Source organism: Cygnus atratus, chromosome 17 (assembly GCF_013377495.2).
Source record: "Cygnus atratus isolate AKBS03 ecotype Queensland, Australia chromosome 17, CAtr_DNAZoo_HiC_assembly, whole genome shotgun sequence".
NCBI classification, from domain to species: domain Eukaryota; kingdom Metazoa; phylum Chordata; class Aves; order Anseriformes; family Anatidae; genus Cygnus; species Cygnus atratus.
Window position 1 is genome coordinate 1,923,640 of NC_066378.1, and position 23,102 is coordinate 1,946,741.

A 23,102-nucleotide genomic window follows, 5' to 3' on the forward strand; every position below is an offset into this window, starting at 1 on the left:
TCCCCGCCCCCCCGCGCCGCGACTCAATCAGCGGCGCCGCCCTTCCTCGCCGGCTGAGGGCTGGGGCCGCGGGGGAAGGCCCGCGGCCACAATCGGCGCTCCCGCCTTCCGCAGCGGCCCTCTCTTGATTGGCCTGCCGGCGACCGAGGCGCGGCCGCGCTGCGGGCGGGCCTGCGCGGCCTGGACCGGCCGTGGAGCAAAGCCTTGTTGGGAGCGAGGGCCGGGTGCCGCGGCGCGGCGCGGCGGCCAATCATGTGTGATCACGTGCTGCATGGCCAGCTCTGAATGGGCGGTGCGCGGTGGCTTGCCAACGCGGGGCCCCGCCCACCGCGGCGGCGGGGGCGTGGCCCTCGACGCCCACGCCCCCCCGCGCCCCTCGCCAGGCACCCGCCGCGGCAAGATGGAGGCGGGGGGGTGTGTGGGGCCTGCGTGGGCTGCGGTGCTGCGGGGGCTCGGAGGGGCGCGTGAGTGGGGGGGGGGGGCGGCCTCCGGCAGCGGCCCCCGGGCCCGCGGAGCCCCGGCTCAGCTTCCCTCAGGCCCGGCCCCCCCCGGCCTCATCCCCCCCCCTAGCCCAATCCCCTTCCTAGGCCTTACTTCCCCTCAGCCCAAAGGCTGAGCCCTCCCCCAATGGGCCCCAGACCCCCGCCCCTCAGGCCCAGACCCCCCCCTCAGGCCCATACCCTCAGGCCCTTTTCCCCCTCCCAGCCCCCCCCTCAGCCCCAGCCCCAGCCCCCCCCCCCCCCCCCCCCCCGCCCCCCGCCCCCCCAGCCTCTCTTTCCTCCCCCCCTTCCTTTCTCCCCCCCCCCCTCCCCAGCCGCGGCCCTGCCAAGGGGGTTAAGGGGAGGGGGGTTGGTGTCACCCCGGCCCCCCCCCCGTGTGTACGGGGCCGTTGACCCCGGCCCACGCCGTTAATACATACCAGGGCAAAGGTCTGGCCCCGCTGCGCTGCCTCCGTGTGCTCTGTGCTGCGCCGCAGCCCCTCGGCGTGGGCCCTAGGAGATGAACGAGCCCCCTCCCGGGGGGGCACCTTGGGGGGGGGGGGATGGGGGGGGGGAAAAGGAGTCCCGGAGCAGGGCTGGGGAGGGTCCGCGCCGCCTCCGCCTCCCGTTGTGCCCCCGCACCAGGCCGCAGCGGTCGTTCCCCGGTGTTCCCCCCCCCCCCCCCCGCCCCCCCGCAGGGCGTACTCGCGGGACAGCGAGGGCAGCTGGTTCCGCTCCCTGTTCGTGCACAAGGTGGACCCCCGCAAGGACGCCACTCCAACCTCCCTGTCCAAGAAGGAGACCAGCAACCTCTACAAGATCCAGTGTGAGTGCCCCCGCAGGCAGGCAGGGGGAGCGCACCCCCGTAACTCAATCTGTCCCGTCCCGTTTTCCGCCTCGATCCCCGCTGTGACAGGCGACAGAGCCTCTCGCCCCCTTTCCCCCCGCAGTTCACAACGTGAAGCCAGAATGCCTGGATGCCTACAACAGCCTGACGTGAGCCCCCGCTGCTGCCCTGCCGTGCGCTGGGGGGGGCTGCCCGGTGTCCCAGTGGGGTCTGGGGGGGGGCTGAGATGGAGGGACACCCCCCTCGTGCTGGGCTGGGAGGGCAAATGGGGGTGCCAGGAGCATTCAGGGGTAAGAAACTCAGCCCCCTTCTCGCTGGGAGAGACGCAGCTGCTGCCCACCCAGCCCCCAGCCTCCCCCTTTCTCCTATTTGGGGGGGGGGGGGGGGTCCCAGGAAGACGGCTGCCCCCCGACCGCCCCCTGTGCTCCGTGCAGAGAGGAGGTGCTGCCCAAGCTGCACTTGGACGCCGATTACCCCTGCGACCTGGTTGGGAACTGGAACACGTGGTACGGCGAGCAGGACCAGGCAGGTGAGCGCTGGGCTCCTGCACGAAGAGACAGCGAAGGCAGAGCCCCCGACGGGGGCACCCAGCGGCCCCCAGGGGCTCCCCGCCAGCCCCCCTCCTAGCCCTGACCCTGGCGCTGGGCAGGGAGAGGACGCGGGGGTGAGCCCTGGTGGCCCGCGAGGGGGGGGCACTGCGGGGCGCCCGGTGCCTTTCCCCCAGCCCACACCTCGCCGGTCCCGTCCCAGTGCACCTCTGGCGCTTCTCGGGCGGGTACCCGGCCCTCATGGACTGCATGAACAAGCTGAAGCAGAACAAGGTACCGCTCGAGCCGGCAGCGCGCCGCCCTCCCGCGGCCCCCGCCCCCCCCGCCCCCCCCCCGGGGTGCCCCCGCTCGCAGCAGCTCCCCCGGCTCTGGCTGTCCCCAGGAGTACCTGGAGTTCCGCAAGGAGCGCAGCCGCATGCTGCTGTCCCGCAGGAACCAGCTGCTGCTCGAGTTCAGCTTCTGGAACGAGCCCCTGCCCCGCCCGGGGCCCAACATCTACGAGCTCAGGACCTACAAGCTCAAGGTGGGGCGCGGCGCCTCCGCGGGGTTTGGGCGCCTCCTGGGCTCGGCTCCGGCACCCGGCTGGGAAATCCCGGAGCTCGCCGCGGGGGCTTGGGGGCTGCCTGAGCCCCGGGGATTCCGCCCCGGCCGTGGGGAGGGGAGGGAGCGGGTGGTGCTTGGGCTCCGGCCGCTTACCCCGCGGGTTTTTTCCTCCGTCTCCAGCCAGGGACCATGATTGAGTGGGGCAACAACTGGTAAGCGGCTGCCTCCTGCCCGGCCCCGCGGCGGCGGCCTCGTCCCTGGAAGCGGGGCGCGGACAAAGCCTCGGCCGTCCTCAGCGCAGGGACACGGGGGGGGGGGGACCTTGTGCAACCCCCCCCCCACCCCCCCGGCGTTCCTGCCCCCTTTGCCAGGGCTCGGGCCATTAAGTACCGGCAGGAGAACCAGGAGGCCGTGGGCGGCTTCTTCTCCCAGATCGGGGAGCTGTACGTCGTGCACCACCTCTGGGGTAAGCCTCTCGCCGCCCTGCTGCCGCCGGCCCCGCCTCTGCCCCCCACGGCACCCGAAGCCCCGCACGCCGCGGGGCCGCAGCGGGTTCGGACGCGAACCTTCCCCTCCCGGCAGCCTACAAGGACCTGCAGTCCCGCGAGGAGACGAGGAACGCGGCGTGGCGGAAGCGGGGCTGGGACGAGAACGTGTACTACACGGGTGAGCGCGGGGGGCCGGGGGGGGTGGGGGGGGGGGGGGCGGCCCTGTGGCTGCCCGCAGCGCGCCGTGACCCCGCTGTTGCGTTTCGCAAGTCCCGCTCATCCGCACGATGGAGTCGCGGATCATGATCCCGCTGAAGATCTCCCCGCTGCAGTGACCGGACCGGACCGGGGGGGGGGGGCAGACCGGGGGGGGGGCCGGAGTCCTGCGCCCCCGGCCCCGTCCCGTGCCCAGCCCCGGGGCTGTGGCAACCCCCGGGTCCGGTGGGGTGCTGGGGGGGGGAGGGGGGGGGCTGCGGAGGCGGGGCAGCTGCTGTTAATTACCGCTAATGACGTGCAAATGAGGGGCTGCGCGGCGGGACCAATTAAACGTTTCGTTGCCGCTCTCCGTGCCTGGGCGCCCCCCCCCCCCCCCGCCAAAGCGCCGCCGGCGGGGCTGAGGCCACGCCCACTGGCCGCGCAAGCCACGCCCACTGGCCGCGCAAGCCACGCCCACTGGCCGCGCGAAGCCACGCCCACTGGCCGCGCAAGCCACGCCCACGCCGCGCGAAAGCCACGCCCGCTCGCTCGCCCGAGGCCACGCCCCCTCGGGAGGACCGCCCGCCGGGGGGTGGGGTGGGGGCGCTCTGCCCAGCCTGGGCCGCGCTTGTCTGCTCCGCGCGTCACTTCCGGGCGGCGGCGTGCGACGGGAGCGGGAGCGCCGGGAGGGACCGGGAGGGACCGGGGGGGCTCAGCGGGACCGGGGGGGGCCGGGGCCGGGCTCCCGGCAGCGCCGCCAGCGCCATGTCCTCGGAGGCCGGCAAGAAGCGGAAGCCCAAAGTGATCCGCACGGACGGCGCCCCGCCGGAGGGCAAGCGCGGCAAGGCGGAGGGCGAGCAGGTAACGGCGGGGCCCGGCCCGGCCCTCAGGGGGGCGCCGGGTCCCTCGCGGGGCCGGGCACGGCGAGCGGGGCCGGCCGGGGGCCTCGAGGCGAGGCGCGGGCCCTGCCGGGCCGCCCCCGGAGCCCAGGGCCCGCGGCGGGGGGCGGGGGCCGGGGGGGGGGGTCCCGGGGCACCGCGCTGCCCCCGAACCCCTCCCGGCTTAGCGGGGCGAGGAGGGCCGCCGGTGTAACGGGGGGACCCGCGGCCTGCTCCCCGCGCAGGACGCCCGGTACTACAGCGAGGAGTGCGAGGTGGATCTCCGCGACCCCATCAAGGACTACGAGCTGTACAAGGAGACCTGCCAGGAGCTGCAGAGGCTCATGGCGGAGATCCAGGAGCTGAAGAGCAGGGGCATCAAGGAGAACGTAAGGAAAGCCCCGGCGCCGGGCTTAGCGCGCTCTGTTCTTTGACGTTGTCCCTTGAGCGGGGAGCACCGGAAGCCGTGCTCTGTTCTGGGGGGGGGATTAGGAGAATGAAACGGTCTGCCTCGAGTAAAATAAAACGCGACCTAGCTGAGGGCGTGGGGTCTCTGGCCGAGCGCTCGTTGCGCGGGCTGGGTCACTGATACGTCAGGTGGCGTTGGGCTGTGCCGCGAAGCGCGCCGGCGGATCGGGGCTCTCGGGGAAGGCGCTGAGCCCCCTGTGGTGCCGGGAGCCCCTCTGGGGATGCCCGGCGACGGGAGGCCCGGTAACGCCACCGCGGCTCCGCGGAGCTCAGGGGCTCTGCGGCCGGGGCTGCCCCGCCGCCTCCTGCAGCTCCCTCCCGCCCGCAGGCCTCCGAGATAGACGAGCGGCGCGTGCAGAGCTGCGTGCACTTCATGACCCTGAAGAAGCTCAACCGGCTGGCGCACATCCGCCTGAAGAAGGGGCGAGACCAGACCCACGAGGTACGGGGCCGGGGGGCGGCCGGCCTGGGACGGGGCTCCGGGGGGGGCTGCGGCGGGCGCGGGTGGGCAGAACGAAGCCCCGCCGGGCGGTGCTCTCTGCGCTAGCGGTCTGCCGGGAGGCTCTGCGGCGACGTAGAGGCTGTAATCGTGACGGATTACGAAGGAGGGACGTCTCCTGTCTGTAGCGGTGAGGCGGGAAGCTCTGCCTCAGGAGCCCGGCGTGCTGCGGGCCTGAGAGATGTGAATTACAGACTCCAGGGCTTCTACCCAGACATCTCAAAGAGGTTTTCACGGTACAGCAGCATTCATTTTCAGCGTGTTGCTGGGGAAACAGGCACAGGGACAGGCTGGGCCCGCGTGCCCAGGCAGCTCTGCTCTGGTCTTGTCCCCAGAACGCGCTGCGTCCCCCAAAGGGAACAGGATTGGTTTGAGATGATGAGCGTTTGCTTCCCCAGTCCTGGAAACGTCATTTTTTCCCCGAAATGGTTGCATACCCCCAAAGCCGTCATCCCTGGGCGGTGCCAGGGGGCGTGCGGGTGTCGGTGACGTTTGTGGGGTAAAAACCCATCCCCGCTCACCCCGCTGAGCGCTTCCGTGTGCTCGGGGTCTCCGGGGAGGGGCGTCCTCACGGCTCTGCTGCCACCGCTTGTGCCTCCCGCCCTGCGTCTGTCGTGGTCACCAGCCGCGTCTGTGTTTCAGGCGAAGCAGAAGGTGGACGCCTATCACCTGCAGCTCCAGAACCTGCTCTACGAGGTGATGCACCTGCAGAAAGAGATCACCAAGTGCCTGGAGTTCAAGTGAGCTTGGCCGGGGAGGGCGAGGGGGGGCTGTGCGTTTGCCGCCCCACCTTCCCTCACCCCGGTCCCTGTGTGTTTGCAGATCGAAGCACGAGGAGATCGAGCTGGTCAGCCTGGAGGAGTTCTACAGCGAGGCCCCCACCGAAATCAGCCGGCCGGACATCACCCTGACCGAGCCCCACCAGCAGACCCTCGCCCGCCTCGACTGGGAGCTGGAGCAGCGCAAGAGGTGGGTCGGGTCCGCCTGCAAAGAGCCGCAGGCTGGGCTCTGCGGGCTGCCGGGCGAGGCGGACACAAGGGAGAGGTTTCCGTCACCCTTTTGAAGCCGTCAAAGCAAGCGTAAAGCAAGCGGCGGATAGCTGTAACTGAGCCCGTGCCACGGGGAGCCGCCCCCTGGGGAGGGCTGGGCTGGCCGGGGCCCATTCCGCAGAGCGGGGAGCTTTCGCGGAGGGGAGCCCCGCTGGGACTGCGCCTCGTGCTCCGCTTTGGGCAGCGAGGCGTCCTCGGCCGTCCTGAGGAACCCGCCGTGCCCGTCGGCGCTGGCTCCGGGGCGTGGAAAGGAGAAAATGGATTTTGGAGCTGGACGTTTTTGGCACGAGCGCCCCCCGTGTCAGCCCGGAGGCCCCCCAGCGGGGCGGTGACGTTTCGGGGCGGGCAGCGAGGCGCTGCGATCCGGAAGCCCGCTCTGCAGGACAGGGCGCGTGGGAGGAAGCGACCGCTGCTGCGTCTGCTGGGCTGTGGGGCGAGGAGCCGGGCTTGAGGGGCTCGGTCCTAAGGTCCTGCCGCCCTAAGGCGGGGTCCGGCCCCCTGGGTTCCTCGGCCGATGCAGGGCCGCCCAAGGAGCCTCGCTCTGGTGGCTCCTGCTCCCTGCGCAAAGCAAACACGCCGTGACTGCCCCCTGCGCAGCTCTGCCTGCAGGGCACCGTTCGGCCTGGGGATCCGTTCGGGATCCTCCTTAATGTTGCTGCTTCGTCGCGAGCCGCGTAAAAAGCGAAGAGCTGAACCGTCCCACAGCCGCGTGACAAAACGCCGAGGAGCCGCGTGATGCCCATCCGCGTCGCACGGTGTCTAGGGAGCACCGCGGCTGTGGTGGGAAGCAGTCTTTGCCCCACGAGCGGACGCTGGCGCCGCTTTGGGCGCTTCCTGATGCTGTGAGAGCTGTTGGCGTCTCTCCACGGCAGTCACGGTGGTGTCTGCAGCCCTGCCACCGCGTGGCGTGCTGGGTGTCCGTCCCTTGGGCTTCGTTCCGGAAGGTGCCTCGTGGCCGGAGGCACGCGGCTTTGCTCGCCTTGCTTGGCCCTGTTGCGGGGAGCTCAGCAGCGGCGTCTGGAAGCCGGGCTTCGGGGCTGCTCGGCGTAGGGCACTCGGCGTGCGTCGACCCAGCGCGGGTACGTTTCCTGCGTCGCGTCCTGCACTCGCCGGGCGAGAGGCGGCAGCGCGCGCGGCGAGGCGGGACGGGTTGCGTGCTCCCTCGGCACGAGCGCCCCCGGGGCTCTGAGTCGTGGCCAGCTTCCGTTTCCCTCGGCTTTCCGGCCGGGCGCGGGGAACTGCGTGAGCGCTCTGCTGCTGAGCTGACTCTCGGGAGCTCGACCTCGGGATCTGCCGACGTGGCACCAAGTGGGGGAGCCTCCTCGCGGTCAGGGTGAACCCGTTTGGGTGCCGGCAGCAGAGCTGGCGCGGGAGCAGCGCTGCTGAGGGAAGTTACGGTCGCTGCCCTGACTCGGTACGGCACGAGGCTCGGCTTCCACTTCCTCTCCCTGCACACTCTGAGTTCCCGGCTGCCTCCGCTTGCCCTTGAGAGCCCTCTGCGCGTCCCTGCGCCAGCTCTCCCGGATCCTGCAGGGACTCGGGCCAGCTCAGGGCACCTGGGGCTGCTGACCCGGGCCGGCCCCAGCGCCGCGCTGCGTGGTGCTAACCAAATTCCCCCCCCCGTAGGCTGGCGGAGAGGTACAAGGAGTGCCTGACCATCAAGGAGAAGATCCTGAAGGAGATTGAGGTGAAGAAGGAGTACCTGAGCAGCCTGCAGCCTCGCCTCAACAGCATCATGCAGGTACTGCCTGAGCCCTGCAGGGAAGGGAGAGCGTTGCACGGCTCCGGGAGCGGTGCTAGCGCGGTCCCCTCCCGCTCAGCGTGGTGCCAGGGGGTGTCGGGTGCCGGCTGAGTGAGCGCACGCGTCCGAGCTGCTCCCTGCCCTGCCGGAGCCTCCTCGTTTATGCGGCAGCTCCTGCAGCGCTGCGGACGAGGATTCATTAAGCGGGCCTCCCCCCAGAGAGCCCCGCGCAGTTCCAGCCCCTTGCGGTTGCCTTGGGAGGAGGGAGCAGGAGGAGGAACTGGGTTATTTTCGCAGCCAGAAGTTTTCCAGGGAAGGCGAGCTGCCAGCCCCCCGGGGGGCTCGCCGTGGCTGTCCCCTCGCGTTTAACACCGCAGCTGCTCAGCTGCTTTCCGCTCTCCCACGTGCCGGGGAGCGAGGGAGGCGCTGAGAAGGGCGTCCACTCCGTTCCATCCCCGGTCCTGGAGCCCGTCCCGTTGTCCCCCCAGGCCTCCCTGCCCGTCCAGGAGTACCTCTTCATGCCCTTCGACCAGGCGCACAAGCAGTACGAGACGGCCCGGCACCTGCCGCCGCCCCTCTACGTTCTCTTCGTCCAAGCCAGCGCCTACGGGCAGGCCTGCGGTGAGCACCGGGGGCACCTCACGGGCCGGGTTTCGGTGGTGCCAGCAGGAAGCGCTGCCCTGGGGAGGAGACCTGGGGCGCTGCGGGCCGTCCTGGCGCGTTCTGCTGAGCCCGGAGGCAGCACCCTGAGGCAGCAGCGTTTGAAACCTCGTTGGCTCGGCTCCGCTGGCCAGAAGAACTGCTGGCGGAGCTGCCTGCCCGCCTCCGCCCCCCGTCCTCGGCACCACACCAGGGTCGGCGGGGATAACGGCGGCCTGCGAGCCCGCCCGGTGCTGGTGCTGCCTTCTGCAGCTCACCTGAAAGTGTCCCCCCCCCGCCCCTCGGCCAGCTCCGTGTGCGGAGGCCGGTGGTGGTGCTCGCTGAGCTCTCCCGCAGTCAGGAGTTCCCAGCAGGGCTCAGGGTCGCCCCGCGCCGGCTCCGTCTCCTGGGTTGTGCAGGAGCTGCAGCCCCGCTGCTCAGCAGGAATGGGGTGGTTTGCCCAAAACACCCCTAAAAACGAGTGCCGTGGCAGCTCGTTGCCCCCTCTTCGTGCCGTTCAGCCCCCAGCCCCTCCTGGCTCTTGACAGACCTGGTCTTTACGGCTTCCAGCGACAGTCCCTCCAACCCCAGCGCTGTGCTTCCTCTGACCCCATCCTGCCGGGAGATCCGGCCCCGTGGTGGCCCCGCAGAACCCTCTGGACACCCTCCTCTTCCTGCTGACCCCTCGTTTGAGCTTCGTGGGGCTCTGCCTCGTGCAGCTGTGGGGCAGGAGGTTTTTTGGGGCAGCGCTGCAGCCTGGATTTCCTTCTGCAGGCTTAGTAAATGCTGCGCGGGGGCGTGCTTCTGCAGGCGGTAGTCCCCCGCGCTCCCACATTACCACCTCGCGCCAAAGCTTTTGCGAACTGCCTTTCCCACACGGAGCTGGGTTCCTGACTTGGTTTGCGTGTCCCCGTGTAGACAAGAAGCTCGTCGTGGCCATCGAAGGCAGCGTGGAGGAAGCCAAAGCCCTGTACAAGCCGCCCGAGGACTCGCAGGGTGAGCGGGGGGGTGCTGCTGCAGCCGGAGGCTTGGGTGGAGGAGCGGGCATGTTCTGGGCAGGGTGCTGGCCTGGGGGCGCTGGGTGGGGATCCCAGCAGCCGATCACCCTTGTGCCCAAGTCATTCCTGAGAGGGCTTCGTGGTCCCTCGTCTGTCGGAGTGACTTCTAGTGCCGGGGGAACGTTCCTGAGCAGGGCATCACGCCCGTTTTGCTTGCGAAGGGGGGATGACGACGTCTGGGGGGGAGCTGCGGTGTCAGCTTGAGGAGCTGGGTGTGGGAAGAGCCCCTCGCCACGGCGTTCACCCCCTCTCCTCTCCTTGGGCAGATGATGAGAGCGACTCTGACGTGGAGGAGGAGCAGACCACGGTAAGGGGCAGCGCCGTGCCCTCTCCCAGCTCCCTGTCTCGGGGACGGGCCCCGCGCGCCTGCTGGCTGGGGGGCGTGGGGCAGCTGGGCCTGGCAGCGGCTGGGGACCCAGCCCCGGGCACTGGCAGCGTGCGGGGAGGTGTGCTGGCCGTAAATCCGGCCGGTCCCAGGGGAGGGGAGGGCTGGCCTTGCCGGAGCAGCTGGGCGCCCCCGGGTGCCCCTCGGGAGGGGGGAGGCTGCGTTCCAGCGTCTGCCCCGAGCACGGCACAGCGGGGGGGGCAAACCTGCAGCGCTCACGCCCCCCCCCCCCCCCCCACGCTCGCATCCCGTCTGCACCTCGCCACCTGCCCGAAAGGGCACCGGGGCTGCTCGGGGCAGCTCCCAGCCCCGCCTGGGTGCGGGAAGGGGGCCGGGCAGGGAAGGACCTCGGGGCTGGGGAGGTGGGGAGGGAAGGAGAGGGCAGCAGGAGGGGCAGCGGGGGGCTCCCGAGGGGCGGCGGGACGGGGCCCACAGCTCCGTGCCCCTCCCCAGAAGCGGCGCCGGCCCACGCTGGGCGTGCAGCTGGACGACAAGCGCAAGGAGATGCTCAAGCGGCACCCGCTGTCCGTCACCATCGACCTCAAGTGTAAAGGTAGGCGGGGGCGGGCGGCCCTCGGCGCGGAGGTGGGCGGCGGGGGGTCAGGGAGCCTTTGTGGCAACGAGGGCAGAGCAGGGCAGCGCCGGGGGGGGGCCCTGTCCCTGCCCTCAGCCCCACTCCCCAGGGATGGGCGGGGGCCGAGCAGAGGCGCTGGGCAGCGCTGCCAGCTCTCCCCGCACTCCCCTTGCCCACGCGGGTGGGATGCCCTTGCTCTGAAGCCTCGTCCCTCTGCTTAGGAGCTTTTCTCTTCGTGGCGGGGTCTTGGGCCTCTGGTGAATGCTGGTGGGGGTGATAGAGGTTAGGGCGTGCCACTTGCCTGGCCCCGCTGTCCTAGCAGGGGCAGCAGAAGGGTGCGTGTCCCCGCAGGGAGCTCCGAGCCGGAGCACAAAGCACTGTTGCCCCTCCTCTGTTGGCACAGACGAGAACGTGCTCCACCTGACCTTCTACTACCTGATGAACCTCAACGTCATGACGGTGAAGACCAAGGTGACCACTGCCGTCGAGATGACGACTGCCATCAGCGCCGGGTGAGGGTTGCCCCGTGGGTGCTGAGCGTGGGGCCCGCGCGGAGCCCAGAGATTGTCACGAGCACCCTGCCCAGGTGTCCCAGCAGCACGAGGGCTGGCACGTGGTGGCAACGTCCCTCAGCTGAGCCGTGGGCCGTAAGAGCCCCGCAATGCCCAGTGAGTGTTCCTCGGCTCCCCCGCGGGTGGCGTGGGCCTCTGGGTGAGTTTTTATCCTCAGTCCCTCGCCTGCCTTACCGGGGGCATCGCAGAGGCCTTTGTGCAGAGCCGCAGTGCCCAAGTGCTGTCCTGGTGTGTTCTTTAACGGGTGAGGGAGGCCCCCAAGAGCACGGCTGCCCCTCTGCACGTGCGGAGTGCTCCCACCTCGCTGCCCCTGCCGTGTCCTCCCCGTTAGCTCCCGGGCTGTTGTGGGAGCCCTGCCAGGCTGCCGCAGCTCCAGGCAGCATCCTGCCTCCCTCCCCCTGCTACATCCCCACCACTGAACCAGGGGCAGGGCAGGTTGGGAACCACTTAGGAGAGCAGTGCCTGTGGGGAACCTCTCTTTGTCCACGTGCGGTCACCCTCCTGCAGCCAAACTGCTTTCCTCCCTCCTGCAGCCTTTGCCTGGCGGCTCCCTCCGCCTGCTTGCTCTGCGGGTCACCTTGTCCTGAGCACCAGAGATGCAGCTGCCTCTCCGCGGGCTCCCCAGGGACCGCTTGAGCCTGATTTGTGAGAGGACTGGCTGAAATGGCAGCTATGGGAGCCCGCCCAGGGAGCTCGGATTGCCTGAGCGCTCTCCCGGGCCAGGAGGAGGCCTCTGAGGAAGAGGGAGGCCGGAGAGGCTGGCCTGGGACCCCCGTAAGCAGGTGCTGCCTCCCAGGCTGTCCCTGCGAGGCCTCCCAGTCCTCCTGGGTTCGCTTTTCCCGGTAGGGGCCCAAACCCCTCCGTGACAGGCAGGTGTCCGTCCTTCCTGCCGAGACAAATCTTGTCGAGGAGCCCCCCTAGCCCCGGGTGAGACCCCCGAAAGCAGGGTCCCTCGGGGTCCCTTGCTTAGGGGAGGCTGGCGGTGGCAGGGACGCCCCTGGCCGAGCCCCCCCCCCAGCCTGGGCTCCCCGCAGGGTTCCTGTGCAGGTGGTCATCAGTAGGTTTCAGAGTTAACGCACCGGGGTGCCTTTGAGCAGCTCCCTGGGAACCCCGGGGATTTTTAGCTCCTGTACAGCCAGGGAGATCTCCCCGGGAGATCTTCTGGAGTGGGACTAGGGGAAAGCCGCCGTGGTCTCAAAACCCAGCCCGCGGGGCTCGTCACCCCCCCCTCTCTGGGCTCACAGCCTGTTAGTGGGTGCCCCGGAGAGACGTGGGGCCGTGCTGCTGTGCGATCCACCTCTTCCCTCCCGCCAGCGACCTGCTCTCCCCGGACTCCCTCCTGAGCTGCCTGTACCCGGGAGACCACGGGAAGAAGACCCCCAACCCCGCCAACCAGTTCCAGTTCGACAAAGTGGGGTGAGCGGGCTGCGCGCGGCCGCTGTCCTGCCGTGGGCTCGGGGCGGAGGAAGGAGGAGCCCGCTCCCTGCAGGGGAGGAAGCTCTCCGGGGTGGCCTGACCCTGCCTCCTCCTTCCCCGCAGCATCCTGACCTTGAGCGATTACGTGACGGAGCTGGGGCACCCCTACGTGTGGGTGCAGAAGCTGGGCGGCCTGCACTTCCCCAAGGATCAGCCTCAGGCACGTCTCGCCCCTTCCCTCCCCTCTCCAGCAGGATGCCGAGCTGGGCTGGCGGGGCTTTGGGGAGGCTTTGGGGGCGGTTGTGTCCTGTCCCGTCCCCCCGGGAGCCCGGGGCTCCAGCTGGCACCAGCCCCAGCCGCGGAGTGGCCCTGGCTGGGGGCTGCTGTCCCAGGCAAGGCGGTGACGTCCCCTGCTCCCCCAGCACACGGTGGCCGCGGACAACTCGCTGAGCGCCAGCCACATGGAGCTGACGGTGAAGCTGCTGCGGACGAGGCTGCAGTCCCGCCTGGCTCTCCACAAGCAGTTCGCCTCTCTCGGTGAGCGCCCGGCCCCACGCCCCCTGCCTGGGGACAGTGCCTGGTGCTACAGCTCTGCGCTGCCACCGCCCCTCTGTGCTCGGGGGGGCCCTGCTGGGGCGGGACAGGGCGGCTGTGTCCCCTCTCGATGGCCTTTGGGACCGGCCATCCCTGCGCCGGAGCAGATTCAGGCCGTGGCGGTAGGAGAGCCACGTTCCCAGGCGTGCCAAGTGCCCCTCGAGCAGGCTGGGCCCGCGCTGCCGAGGCTGTGAGCACCAGCAGGATCGCAGCCGAGGCTGCCGCTGCTCTCTGGGCGCCTGGTGAAGGTGTCGGAAGTTTAGGGGATGTCCCCGGGCCCCGGTTCTGCTGCCACCTGCAGAGAGCTCTTGTCCCCTGCCCCGCTCAGCCTGGTCCTTGCTTGCAGAGCACGGCGTGGTGCCGGTCTCCAGCGAGTGCCAGCATCTCTTCCCCACCAAGATCGTCTCGCGCCTGGTGAAGTGGACTGCCATCCCCTTTGAGGATTACGCGGTAGGCGCCGCGCGGAGGCCGCGTCCCCTCCAGCTCCCGCACCAGCAGCCGCTCACTCCTCCTCTTGCCTCCCCCCGCAGGAGCTGCCCTACACTAAAGACGTGCTGGAGGCCGGCTTGGCCGAAGACACGCACCTCTATTACATGGCCCTGATAGAAAGGGGCACAGGTAGGCATTTCCTTCCCCCGGCAGTGCCTAATTATTAGCTGCCTGGATCGCCCCCGCGGTCTGTGGATGATGTTTCTGCCCTGCCCTGCCCTGCTCAGCCAAGCTCCAGGCCGCCGTGGTCCTGAACCCCGGCTACTCCGCGCTGCCGCCCATCTTCAGCCTCTGCCTGAACTGGAAAGGAGAGCGAACCGGCAACAACGACGACAACATTCGGGTAAGCAGGGGCGGTGGGGGAGGAAGCTGGAGACCTGCTGGCTTCTGGGGGTGTTCCCGGCCGTTCTGTGCCCTTAGCGAGGGAGCCACGGGGGCAGGTTGGTGGCTGGGAGGAGCAGAAAACCGAACTCAGGCCGTACTGCTCTCTGCGCCTCTGCCAGGCGATGGAGAGCGAGGTCAACGTGTGCTACAAGGAGCTGTGGGGGCCCAAACCCGGCTACCAGCTCCTCACCAACCAGCTGCAGCGCCTCTGCATGGTGCTGGACGTCTACCTGGAGACGGAGCCCCACGACACCAGCGTGGAGGGGCCCAAGGAGTTTCCCCAGGAGAAGATGTGTCTGCGCCTGGTCAGGTGAGGGCCCCATGCCCTGGTGGCATTGCTGTCCCCGCACCTGGTGACAGCCACGCACCCCTTGGAGCCTTTCCTTTGCTGCCTGGCCCTTCCCGTGGGTGCACCGGGCCTGGGAGCTGGCATTTACCCCCACGCCTGGCTGGAAGCAGACACCTGGGGGCCAACCTCCACCTTTTTCTCTTCTCGCAGGGGCCCCATGCGCTTGAAGCCCTTCAAGTTCAACTACCCTCAGGGCTTCTTCAGCCACCGCTGAGCCCCGCTGTGCTGCTCCGGGACCGGGACTCATCCTGGCACAGAGAGGAGTGTCCCCGTCCTGCTGTTTGAGTTCCTTTTCTGAGGTTTTTGGGTCTTGTTTTGTAACCGAAAGGATTAAACGCTGAACCGAAGGAAAATGATGTGTGTGATGACTGAGGCTGGGGAGGGGGACCCGGGGGTAATCCTGTCCCCTCTGTCTTGGCCCTGGCAGGTGTGTGTCCCCCCCCAGCCCCCGTGCCTGGGGCCCTGCCTCCTTCCCTCCCTCCCCGCTGCAGATCCTTGGTACCAGGGAATGGAGATGGATAAAAATAGCCCCTTCCTGCTTCCGCACTGCAGCCCCAGCCTTGCCTCGTCCGCACCAGCTGCCTGCCAGCTGACTCGGCACAAACCCTGGAGCAGAAGGGGAGGTTTGGGCTGCGACCTGTCCCCTCTCCATCCCTCACAGCTCCCCATTGTGGGTCATGTCCCACAGCCCTGGGGCTCCATCCCTGACACAAGGTCCCCTTCCCGCTTCTCCAACAGGGACAATCTTTGCCAAAGCAACCCCCCTGAAGGCTCGCCGCCCCTCTTCCCCTCCCCTGCAGGTGCTGCAGGCGCGGTGCTGCAGTGCAGGGCAGCGCTCGGGTTAAATCAGGCCCTCCCCACCCCTAGGGAGCTGAGATTTAAAAAGAGAAGGAAGAAAAATATCGCCTTTGCGGAGTGTGACGGGGACTGGCCCTGTTTCCAGCCCCTGCCCCCCTGGGGAGTGCAGTCCTTGGTGCCTACCCACGAGCTGGGCTCTCCCCTGCTTCCCAGCTGGGCTTTCCCCCAAGGAAAGCGGGGAGGTGAAGGACCTGCCCTTGATGCCACGTGCCTCAGAAAGCCCCGTGCCACCCCCTGTGCACCCCAGCTGACAAATCCTAACCCCCCTGGGCCAGGCTCCCCTGCCTCCCTCCACCATCCCCTCCACCAAGCAACGCCAGCAAGAGCCGGGGTGTCTCTGTAAGCACTTTATTTGGTTATTGCACATAAGCAACTGACAGTGGGCTCGAGGTTCCTAGTGCACGGTGTAGTCCCGGGGTGGGGGCGTTCCTGCACGGTGCTCCCCCACCGAAGGCCGCTGCAGCCGGGGGCACGCTGCAGGGACAGTCGGTGCCCCCGGGGTGGGGGGGGGGGAAGGATGCTGCCAGCCAGCCCGCGGCACGCATCCCCTGCAGCTGGAGCTCTGCGGTGCACTTGTCCCTCGATGGCACGGCCGTGTTAAATAAATGCACTTATCGGAGAAGGGCAGTCGGGTCCCCTGGGGGCTGTTCTCCTCCTTGTAATTCAAGTGTTAAATGTGGCGCTCTGCGTACATCACATTCTGCTACGGAAGCTATCATAACATACCAGGGGAGTGGGGCGGCGAGGGGCTGTGTCTCTCACGAACATATTGCTAAGGTAAGGCCTGGCCGGGGGGAGGCCCTCCGGGGGTCCCTCCCCATCTCGCCCTTCGGAGGGGAGCGGAGCAGCTCCTGCACCCAGGGGTGCTGCCTCGGGGCCGGGGCTCCCCTCACTTCTTCCCTGCAGCGGGCACCGGCTCCAGAGCTTTGGTGTCTGTGCTAGAGGGCTTCTCGGCCTTGGGGGGCTCCTTACTGGCTTTGGGCTCATCTTTGGGTTTGGCTTTGGGTTCCTCCACTTTCTCCTTCTTGGGTTCCTCCACCACTTTCTTTGGTTCCTCCGCCTTCTCCTTGGCCTTCGGCTTCTCTGTCTCCTTCACGGCTGCTTTGCCGGCCTCCTGCGGAGGTTTTCCCCCAGCTTTCCCTTCCTCTGTGGGTTTGGGGCCGGCCTTGGTGGTCTCCTTCACCTGCGGGGCCGGAGGCTCTGGCCCAGCAGCCGCCTTCTCTTTGGGCTTCTCCTCCACCTTGGCTGGGGCGTCCTTCTTGGGAGCCTCCTCCTTCCTGCCCTCCTCAGCTCCGGGCTTGGAGGCAGCCTTCTCCTCCTTCGCGGGGGCTTTCGGCTCCTTGGGAGGGGAGGGGACGGGCTCCTTGGCTGGCGCTGCCTCCTTCTGCGGAGGCTTGGCCTCCTCCTTCATGGGAGGCTTGGCTTTCTCTGGGGACTTCACCGCTGGGGCCTTGGCCTCCTCCTTTGAGGGGGTTGCGGGTTTTTCTGGAGACTTGACTGCTGGGGACTTGGCCTCCTCCTTTGAGGGGGTTGGGGGTTTCTCTGGGGACTTCACCGCTGGGGCCTTGGCCTCCTCCTTTGAGGGGGTTGCGGGTTTTTCTGGAGACTTGACTGCTGGGGACTTGGCCTCTTCTTTTGAGGGCGTTGGGGGTTTCTCCGGGGACTTCACGGCTGGGGTCTTGGCCTCCTCTTTGGAGGGTGTCGCAGGTTTCTCTGGGGATTTGACAGCTGGGCTTTTGGCCTCCTCTTTGGAGGGGGTTGCAGGTTTCTCTGGAGACTTGACTGCTGGGGACTTGGCCTCCTCTTTTGAGGGCGTTGGGGGTTTCTCCGGGGACTTCACGGCTGGGGTCTTGGCCTCCTCTTTGGAGGGCGTTGTGGGTTTCTCCGGGGACTTCACGGCTGGGGACTTGGCCTCCTCTTTGGAGGGGGTAGCAGGTTTCTCGGGGGACTTCACGGCTGGGCTCTTGGCCTCTTCCTTTAAGGGGGTTGGTGGTTTCTCTGGAGACTTGACTGCTGGGGACTTGGCTGCCTCCTTCGAGGGCGTTGGTGGCTTCTCTGGGGACTTGACTGCCGGGGACTTGGCTTCTGCTTTTGAGGGTGTTGGGGGTTTCTCTGGGGACTTCACAGTTGGGGTCTTGGCCTCCTCTTTGGAGGGGGGTGTGGGTTTTTCTGGGGATTTGACAGTTGGGGACTTGGCCTCCTCTTTTTTGGGGGGCGTGGGTTTCTCTGGGGACTTCACAGCTGGACTCTTGGCCTCCTCCTTTGAGGGGGTTGGTGGCTTTTCTGGGGACTTGACTGCTGGGGACTTGGCCTCCTCCTTTGAGGGGGTTGGGACTTTTTCTGGGGACTTCACAGCTGGAGACTTGGCCTCCTCCTTTGTAGGGGACTCAAGTTTCTCTGGGGACTTTGCAGCTGGGGATTTGGCCTCCTCCTTTGCAGGAGACTTGGCTTCTTCTCCACCCTCTGCTTCAGCTTTCTCCTCTTCTTCCTTTTCTTCCTCAGCTTTCTCCTCTTCAGCCTCTTTCTCAGCCTCCTCCTCCTCTGTCACCTCCTCGGTCACTTGGATTTCCTCTGTCTGCTCTTCCACAATCACCGTCTCCTTCTCGGATTTCTCCACCACCTTGATTTTCTCCTCACTCTTCACCTTGATGTTGGCGGCGATGCCGGGAGCCTTGGGGACCACCTCGGGGAAGGAGATCATCCCGAAGCCGGACTCGATCCGATATTCCTCCCCTTCCAGGAGCTTTCTGCCAGGAGGAGACCAGAGCGGGGCTGTCAGCAGCTGCCTCCCGCCCCCTCCTGGGTCACCCAGCTGGACCTTGGAGGTGGTCCCAGAGGACAGAAGTGCCTCCCCCTCACCAGAAGGGTCCCCAGGGAGTGCCCTCAGCCCCGGGGAATGGCCAGGCCCCCCATTCCCCCTGCCGACCCCGTACCTGTAGGCGGCAATTTCGATGTCCAGCGCCATCTTGACGTTGAGCAGATCCTGGTACTCGCGGAGCTGGGCTGCCATCTCCCACTTGGTGTTCCTCAGCTCGCTGTCAAGCTGCTGGATGGTTTCCTGCCACACACAGAGCGGCTGGGGCCGGGCAGGGTGGCAGCAGCACCCCAAAACCGCCCCCAGGTCTTTGGGGGGGGGGGGGGGGGGGGGGGGGGGGGGGGGATGCTGCCCACCCAGCACTGGGGTGCCCCCACAGAGGGGTGGACACGGGGGGAAGGGGGCAAGCACAGGGGCTTCCAGATTGTCCCCAGGGGAGCCCCAGAGCCCTGCGCCACCTCCACTGAGAGCTCCCGATGGCAGGGGTGACATTTCTAGGACTCGGGTGAGTCTGGGGGCCACCCCAGCCACCAAACCCCAGCCCGAGGCTGTGGCATCGCCCTGGGGACAACGCTTCAGTCCACGGCCACCACCCAGTGCAGCTGTGCTTGGGACACAAGACGCAGCCTGAGCCCTGGGCACGCTTCAGTGGCATTTGTGACCAACACCATGGGCAGCAGACGCAGGGGACAGCTTTGTTATGGGAGCCCCGGGAGGCCCCCTGCACCAACCAGGGGGGCTGGGACCCTGCCCGCGTTACCTGGTAGGACAGGACATCGGCATGGTGGCGCTCCTCCGAGTCCTGCCTCTGCCTCTCCAGCGACTCCTGCGTCCCTTTGAGGGCCTCGAGCTCGGTGGTCTTGGACTGGAGCTGGCGGCGGTACTCGGAGATCTCCTCCTGGGCCAGGCGGATGGCGTCCGTGTTCACCTTGGCCACCTCCGAGAGCTTGTCCAGCCTCACTGCGGCGGGGGAGAGGACGAGCTGCAGGGAGGGAGGCTGCGGTCTCCCCTCCTTGGGGAGCCTCAAACCCTTTAAAGGCTGCAAATCCCCCGCGCGTGTCCTCTGCGGGGCCAGCCCGAGGGGTCCCCTTTCTCCAGCCCCCCCCGGTGGTGCTCACGTTGCACCAGGAGGATGGAGGCGCCTGGGCAGGAATTTTCTCCACCCTGGACTTTCTCCAGCGTAACCCCCCCCCTTCCGCAGCCCTACGGACCCCCCCCCCCGGGCACCACCTCGCCACGCTGGGCTGCGGCCAGACGCACTGCTGGGGAGAGGGGGGCAGAACTGGGGAGGGGCGTGCCGCAGAGCCCCGCAGCCCCCCCCCGGGGACGGGGAGAGCCGGAGCCTGCAGCCCCCCGCACCCCGGCGCCGACACCGCACCCCTGGGCGCTGTCCGCGGTGCCGAGGGGCCGCTGTCCGCGGTGCTGAGCCCTCCCGCCCAGCTCCCAGCGCACCCATGGGTGCCGAGCCCCGCAGCGCAGCGGGGACGCACCCTGCGGGCCCCCCCTCGTCCTCCCCCCCCTCCCCCGCCGGGGATGCGGCACCAGCCCCCTCCCCTCCCCGCAGCTCCTGGCCTCGCTCCAGCGGGCGGCTTGGGGCTGCCCCGACCTTGGGGGTGGCGGGGAGGTGATGAGGGGGGCCCTCCCCAAAAATCCCCCGGGGGGGTTGGGATGGTGGGGGGGAAAGGGTCGCAGCGCCCTTGCAGACAGCGGGGGACGGGGCGGGGGGGTTACCATAAGATGCCCCCGGAGCGCAGCACGCACCCGGGGGCCATGCACACGGCTGGGAGGAGGGGACAGGGACTTGGGGGGGGGGGGGGGGGGACAGAGGGACTTACAGCAACGCCCTGCTGCGGCTCAGCCTGTGGGGGGAGCCCCCTGCACCCTCCCGGCGCGCAGCACGAACGGGGGACCCCCAGGCCGGGGGTACCCCCGAAGCATGCGGGGGGGGTGCGCGGGGCGGCACGGGGAGGGGGGACAGGTTTTGGGGGGCGGGGGGGGTTTTGCTCACCGCGGAACCACTCCTCGGCCTGCAGGGTGCTGCGCGCCGCCGTGCCCTCCAGCTGGGCGCGCAGGTCGCGGAGCGCCGCCGTGACGCCGGGGCGCAGCGCGGCGGGGGGGGGCTCGGCGGGGGCCTCCCGCAGCAGGGCGCCCACCTCGTCCCGGTGCTGCCTCCGCAGCAGCTCGGCCTCCTCCCGCAGCGCCCGGGCGCGCTCCTCCAGCGGCCCCCGGGCGCGCTCCTCCCGCGCCGAGCGCTGCTCCAGCCCGCGGGCCGCCGCCTCCAGCCCGGCGCGGTGCCGGGCCTCCTCCTCCAGCCGGCCCCGCAGCGCGGCCACGTCCTCGGCCAGGCGGCACCGCTCGAGCCGCAGCTGCCCCTTCTCGGCGCCCAGGCGCACCAGGGCGCCCCGCATGTCGCGCAGCTCCCGGGCGTACAGCTCGCCCATGGCCGAGCGCCCCGCCTGCTGCTGCCGCAGCGCCGCCGCCTCGGCCGCCAGCGCCCGGTTGCGCTGCTCCAGCGCCCGCACCCGCTCGATGTAGCCGGCGAAGCGCTCGTTGAGCGCCTGCAGCAGCTCCTTCTCGCTGCGAGCCCGCGGCTCCCCCTCCAGCGACTCCAGGCTCTCGGTGGTGGCGGACGAGGAGGCGGCGGCGCTGCCCCCGCCGCCCCGCGCCGCCCCCACCCCGCGCCCCGGTACCGACCACGAGTGGAAGCCGCTGGAGGAGAAGGAGGCGGCGGCGGAGCGCGGCGCGGAGCGGGCGGGCTCCTTGCGGAGCCCCCCCGGAGGGGCCAGCAGCGCCTCCAGCACCAGGCTCATGGTGGCCCCCGCCCTCACTGCGGCACCGCCGCCGCCGCCGCCCGCTTTATGGGGGCCGTCGGGGCCGCCCCGCCCCGCCGCCGGCACCGGGAGGGGGCCGGGCACCGGCAGCGGCGCCGCCCCGAGCCGCCGCCGCAGCCCCCCGGGGGATGGGGGGGGCCGGGGGACAGCGCCGGGGGGGAGAGGGAGGCACAGGGGGGCGAGGGCGAGAGAGTTGGGGACCCCCGGGGGCCGCACGGAGGCACTCCCGTGGCGTGGGTGGGGGGCAAAGACCCCCGGGGTGCTCCACTCGCAGCCCCCCCGCCGGGTGCTGGGGGAGCCGTGCCGCAGTGGGGACCCCCGGGTCCTGGGGACGGGTCCCCGGGTGCCACTGCGGGGTGGAGGGGAGGCGGGAGTGTCCCCAGGAGAACAGGGGGGTCGGGGGGGAACAGGGATGGGACCCCGGGATGGGGGCCAACCAGCCCGTCAGCCCACGGGGCCACCAGCCAAGCTGCATGTGCAGCCTTCCCAGGCTGTCAGTGCGCGTGGAGCACCCGAGCCATCGGCATTCACGGACCACTGGGCCAAGACCCCACCGATCAGCACATGTGGACCACTTGATCTGTGAGGAGCCATGGAGCACCCGGCCAACCAGCACGCATGGACCACTTCGCTTATGAGGAGCCACGGGCCACCTGGCTAACCAGCACTCATGGAGCGCCCAATCTATTGGCATGCATGGCTCAATAGGCCAAGAGGCATGCGTAGACTCAACCAGTTGACCACCTGGCCAACCAGAATGCGTGGACCACGTGGTCTATGAGGAACCAGGGGCCACCCGGCCAACCAGCACATGTGGACCACTTGGTTTATGAGGAGCCATGGACCACCTGGCCAGCCAGTACTCATGGAGCACCCAATTTATCATCACTCATGGCTCACTGGGCCAAGAGGAATGTGTAGACCCAACCAGTTGACCACCTGCCCAACCAGTATGCATGGACCACCCAGCCAACCAGCACTCATGGACCACTTGGTCTATGAGGAGCCACGAACTACACGGCCAACCAGTGCACATGGATCACCCAATCTAACGGCTCTCATGGCTCGCTGGGCCAAGAGGTGATAGACCCAACCAGTTGACCATGCACCCAACCAGTTGACCACCTACCCAACTAGGTGACCACCCATCCAACCAGTTGACCACCCACCCAAACAGTTGACCACTCAACCAATCAGTTGACCACCTATCCAACCAGTTGACCATCCAACCAACCAGGTGACCACCCACCCAACCAGGTGACCACTCAACCAATCAGTTGACCACCCACCCAACCAGGTGACCACCCACCCAACCAGGTGACCACCTACCCAGCCCGTTGACCCCCTGCCCAACCATCACGCAGGGACCACTTGGCCCACGAGGGGCCGTGGGCACGGTGCCCACCAGCAGCACTGCACCCAACCAGCGCGCTGGGACCCCCCTGGCAGCCATGTCACCTACACCACCCAGCCAATCAGCACACCAGCAGCTCGGCCAATCAGCAGCCGGGCCCGGCCCAGCCCATCAGCAGGCCCGCAGCACCCGGCCCTGGCAGTGGTCCCGGGCGGGGGATGCTGGAGGGGCTGCAGCCCCACAGCCCCGGGGCGTGCTGGGACAGGGTTCCCCACGCGCATGGCACGCGCTGACCTTGACGCATGCCCTGCGAAACTCTCCCTACTCATCACTTTTGGTTTATTTATTTTTTTTCCTTTTTTTTTTCCATTTTTTCCCTGTGTCAGGACGGAGGCGAGGGTTTGAGCGAGCAGCGCGTTGGCAGGCAGAGCCGCTGCAGTGCCGGGCGGCGGCAGGATGCTGCAGTCCCACCCCACCCCATAACGCCCTGTAACATCCCCGCACCCCATAAACCCTCATAACTCCCCCATAACCCTTCCACATCCCCCATAAGCCCCCCCATAACCCATCCCCACCTCCCATAACCCCCATATAACAACACAACCCATAAGCCCCCCACCCCCAAACACCCCATAACACCCCCACCCCACAACCCCCCCATAACCCCCTATAACACCCCCACACTCCATAACCTCCCCATAACCCCCGCCCAACCTATGACCCCCCCCATAACCTCCCAATAACCCCCACCACCACCCATAACCCCTCCATAACCCCCCACAGCCCCCATAACCCCCCCACAAGCCCCGCATCCCCCCCATAACCCCCCCATAACCGCCCCCCCAGCCGGCACTCCCGGCCCCTGGCTCGGCACAGGGGCTCAGCGGAGTGGCCCCGATCCCGGTGGGGACACGGTGGCTCCGGGTGGTGGGGGGGACACACGCAGCGCGGGGGGGGGGACACCCAGCCCTGCCCTCCCCCCCCGTGCCCTGTCGCACCTCCTGTCCCCGCGCCCTTCCCCAGCCCCGCTCCCTTCCCGTGTCCCACCG

At 68.8% G+C, this 23,102-nt stretch overlaps 3 protein-coding genes across 3 annotated transcripts; 2 read left to right on the top strand and 1 right to left on the bottom strand.

Annotated features, from left to right (window-relative positions):
• The first annotated feature begins 271 nt into the window (after positions 1 to 271).
• On the top strand, positions 272 to 3,273 carry NIPSNAP1 (nipsnap homolog 1). Its single transcript, XM_050714269.1, has 10 exons — positions 272 to 414; positions 1,178 to 1,305; positions 1,430 to 1,475; positions 1,761 to 1,855; positions 2,077 to 2,147; positions 2,257 to 2,397; positions 2,598 to 2,629; positions 2,789 to 2,883; positions 3,000 to 3,083; positions 3,176 to 3,273. The coding sequence occupies exons 1-10, from the start codon at positions 272 to 274 to the stop codon at positions 3,238 to 3,240; spliced, it is 900 nt and encodes a 299-aa protein (XP_050570226.1). The 3' UTR covers positions 3,241 to 3,273.
• A 463-nt stretch (positions 3,274 to 3,736) lies between these two features.
• THOC5 (THO complex subunit 5) lies at positions 3,737 to 14,548 on the top strand. The gene is made up of 19 exons (XM_035556718.2): positions 3,737 to 3,961; positions 4,224 to 4,367; positions 4,775 to 4,888; positions 5,588 to 5,685; positions 5,768 to 5,914; positions 7,621 to 7,735; positions 8,224 to 8,356; positions 9,293 to 9,370; positions 9,699 to 9,739; positions 10,271 to 10,370; positions 10,795 to 10,903; positions 12,278 to 12,379; positions 12,503 to 12,599; positions 12,802 to 12,916; positions 13,320 to 13,423; positions 13,504 to 13,591; positions 13,690 to 13,805; positions 13,966 to 14,156; positions 14,346 to 14,548. Exons 1-19 carry the CDS (start codon positions 3,866 to 3,868, stop codon positions 14,407 to 14,409), a joined length of 2,052 nt encoding a protein of 683 aa, XP_035412611.1. The 5' UTR covers positions 3,737 to 3,865; the 3' UTR covers positions 14,410 to 14,548.
• Positions 14,549 to 15,882: 1,334 nt separating this feature from the next.
• On the bottom strand, positions 15,883 to 20,678 carry NEFH (neurofilament heavy chain). The gene is made up of 5 exons (XM_050714199.1): positions 19,877 to 20,678; positions 18,629 to 18,828; positions 17,987 to 18,111; positions 16,738 to 17,800; positions 15,883 to 16,680 (listed from the first exon to the last, which is right to left on the bottom strand). The coding sequence occupies exons 1-5, from the start codon at positions 20,676 to 20,678 to the stop codon at positions 15,943 to 15,945; spliced, it is 2,928 nt and encodes a 975-aa protein (XP_050570156.1). The 3' UTR covers positions 15,883 to 15,942.
• Positions 20,679 to 23,102: the final 2,424 nt, after the last annotated feature.

Bases quoted from the DNA above. Each gene is read 5' to 3' on its own strand.
- NIPSNAP1 (XM_050714269.1), top strand. From the start codon at position 272: ATGGCCAGCTCTGAATGGGCGGTGCGCGGTGGCTTGCCAACGCGGGGC. The intron at 415-1,177 runs GTGTGTGGGGCC...GCCCCCCCGCAG, and splicing joins GGCAAGATGGAGGCGGGGGG to GGCGTACTCGCGGGACAGCG. The intron at 2,398-2,597 runs GTGGGGCGCGGC...CTCCGTCTCCAG, and splicing joins TCAGGACCTACAAGCTCAAG to CCAGGGACCATGATTGAGTG.
- THOC5 (XM_035556718.2), top strand. From the start codon at position 3,866: ATGTCCTCGGAGGCCGGCAAGAAGCGGAAGCCCAAAGTGATCCGCACG. The intron at 5,686-5,767 runs GTGAGCTTGGCC...GTGTGTTTGCAG, and splicing joins ACCAAGTGCCTGGAGTTCAA to ATCGAAGCACGAGGAGATCG. The intron at 14,157-14,345 runs GTGAGGGCCCCA...CTCTTCTCGCAG, and splicing joins ATGTGTCTGCGCCTGGTCAG to GGGCCCCATGCGCTTGAAGC.
- NEFH (XM_050714199.1), bottom strand. From the start codon at position 20,678: ATGAGCCTGGTGCTGGAGGCGCTGCTGGCCCCTCCGGGGGGGCTCCGC. The intron at 18,829-19,876 runs GTGAGCAAAACC...CCCCCGCCGCAG, and splicing joins GGCCGAGGAGTGGTTCCGCG to TGAGGCTGGACAAGCTCTCG. The intron at 18,112-18,628 runs GTAACGCGGGCA...TGTGTGTGGCAG, and splicing joins CCGATGTCCTGTCCTACCAG to GAAACCATCCAGCAGCTTGA.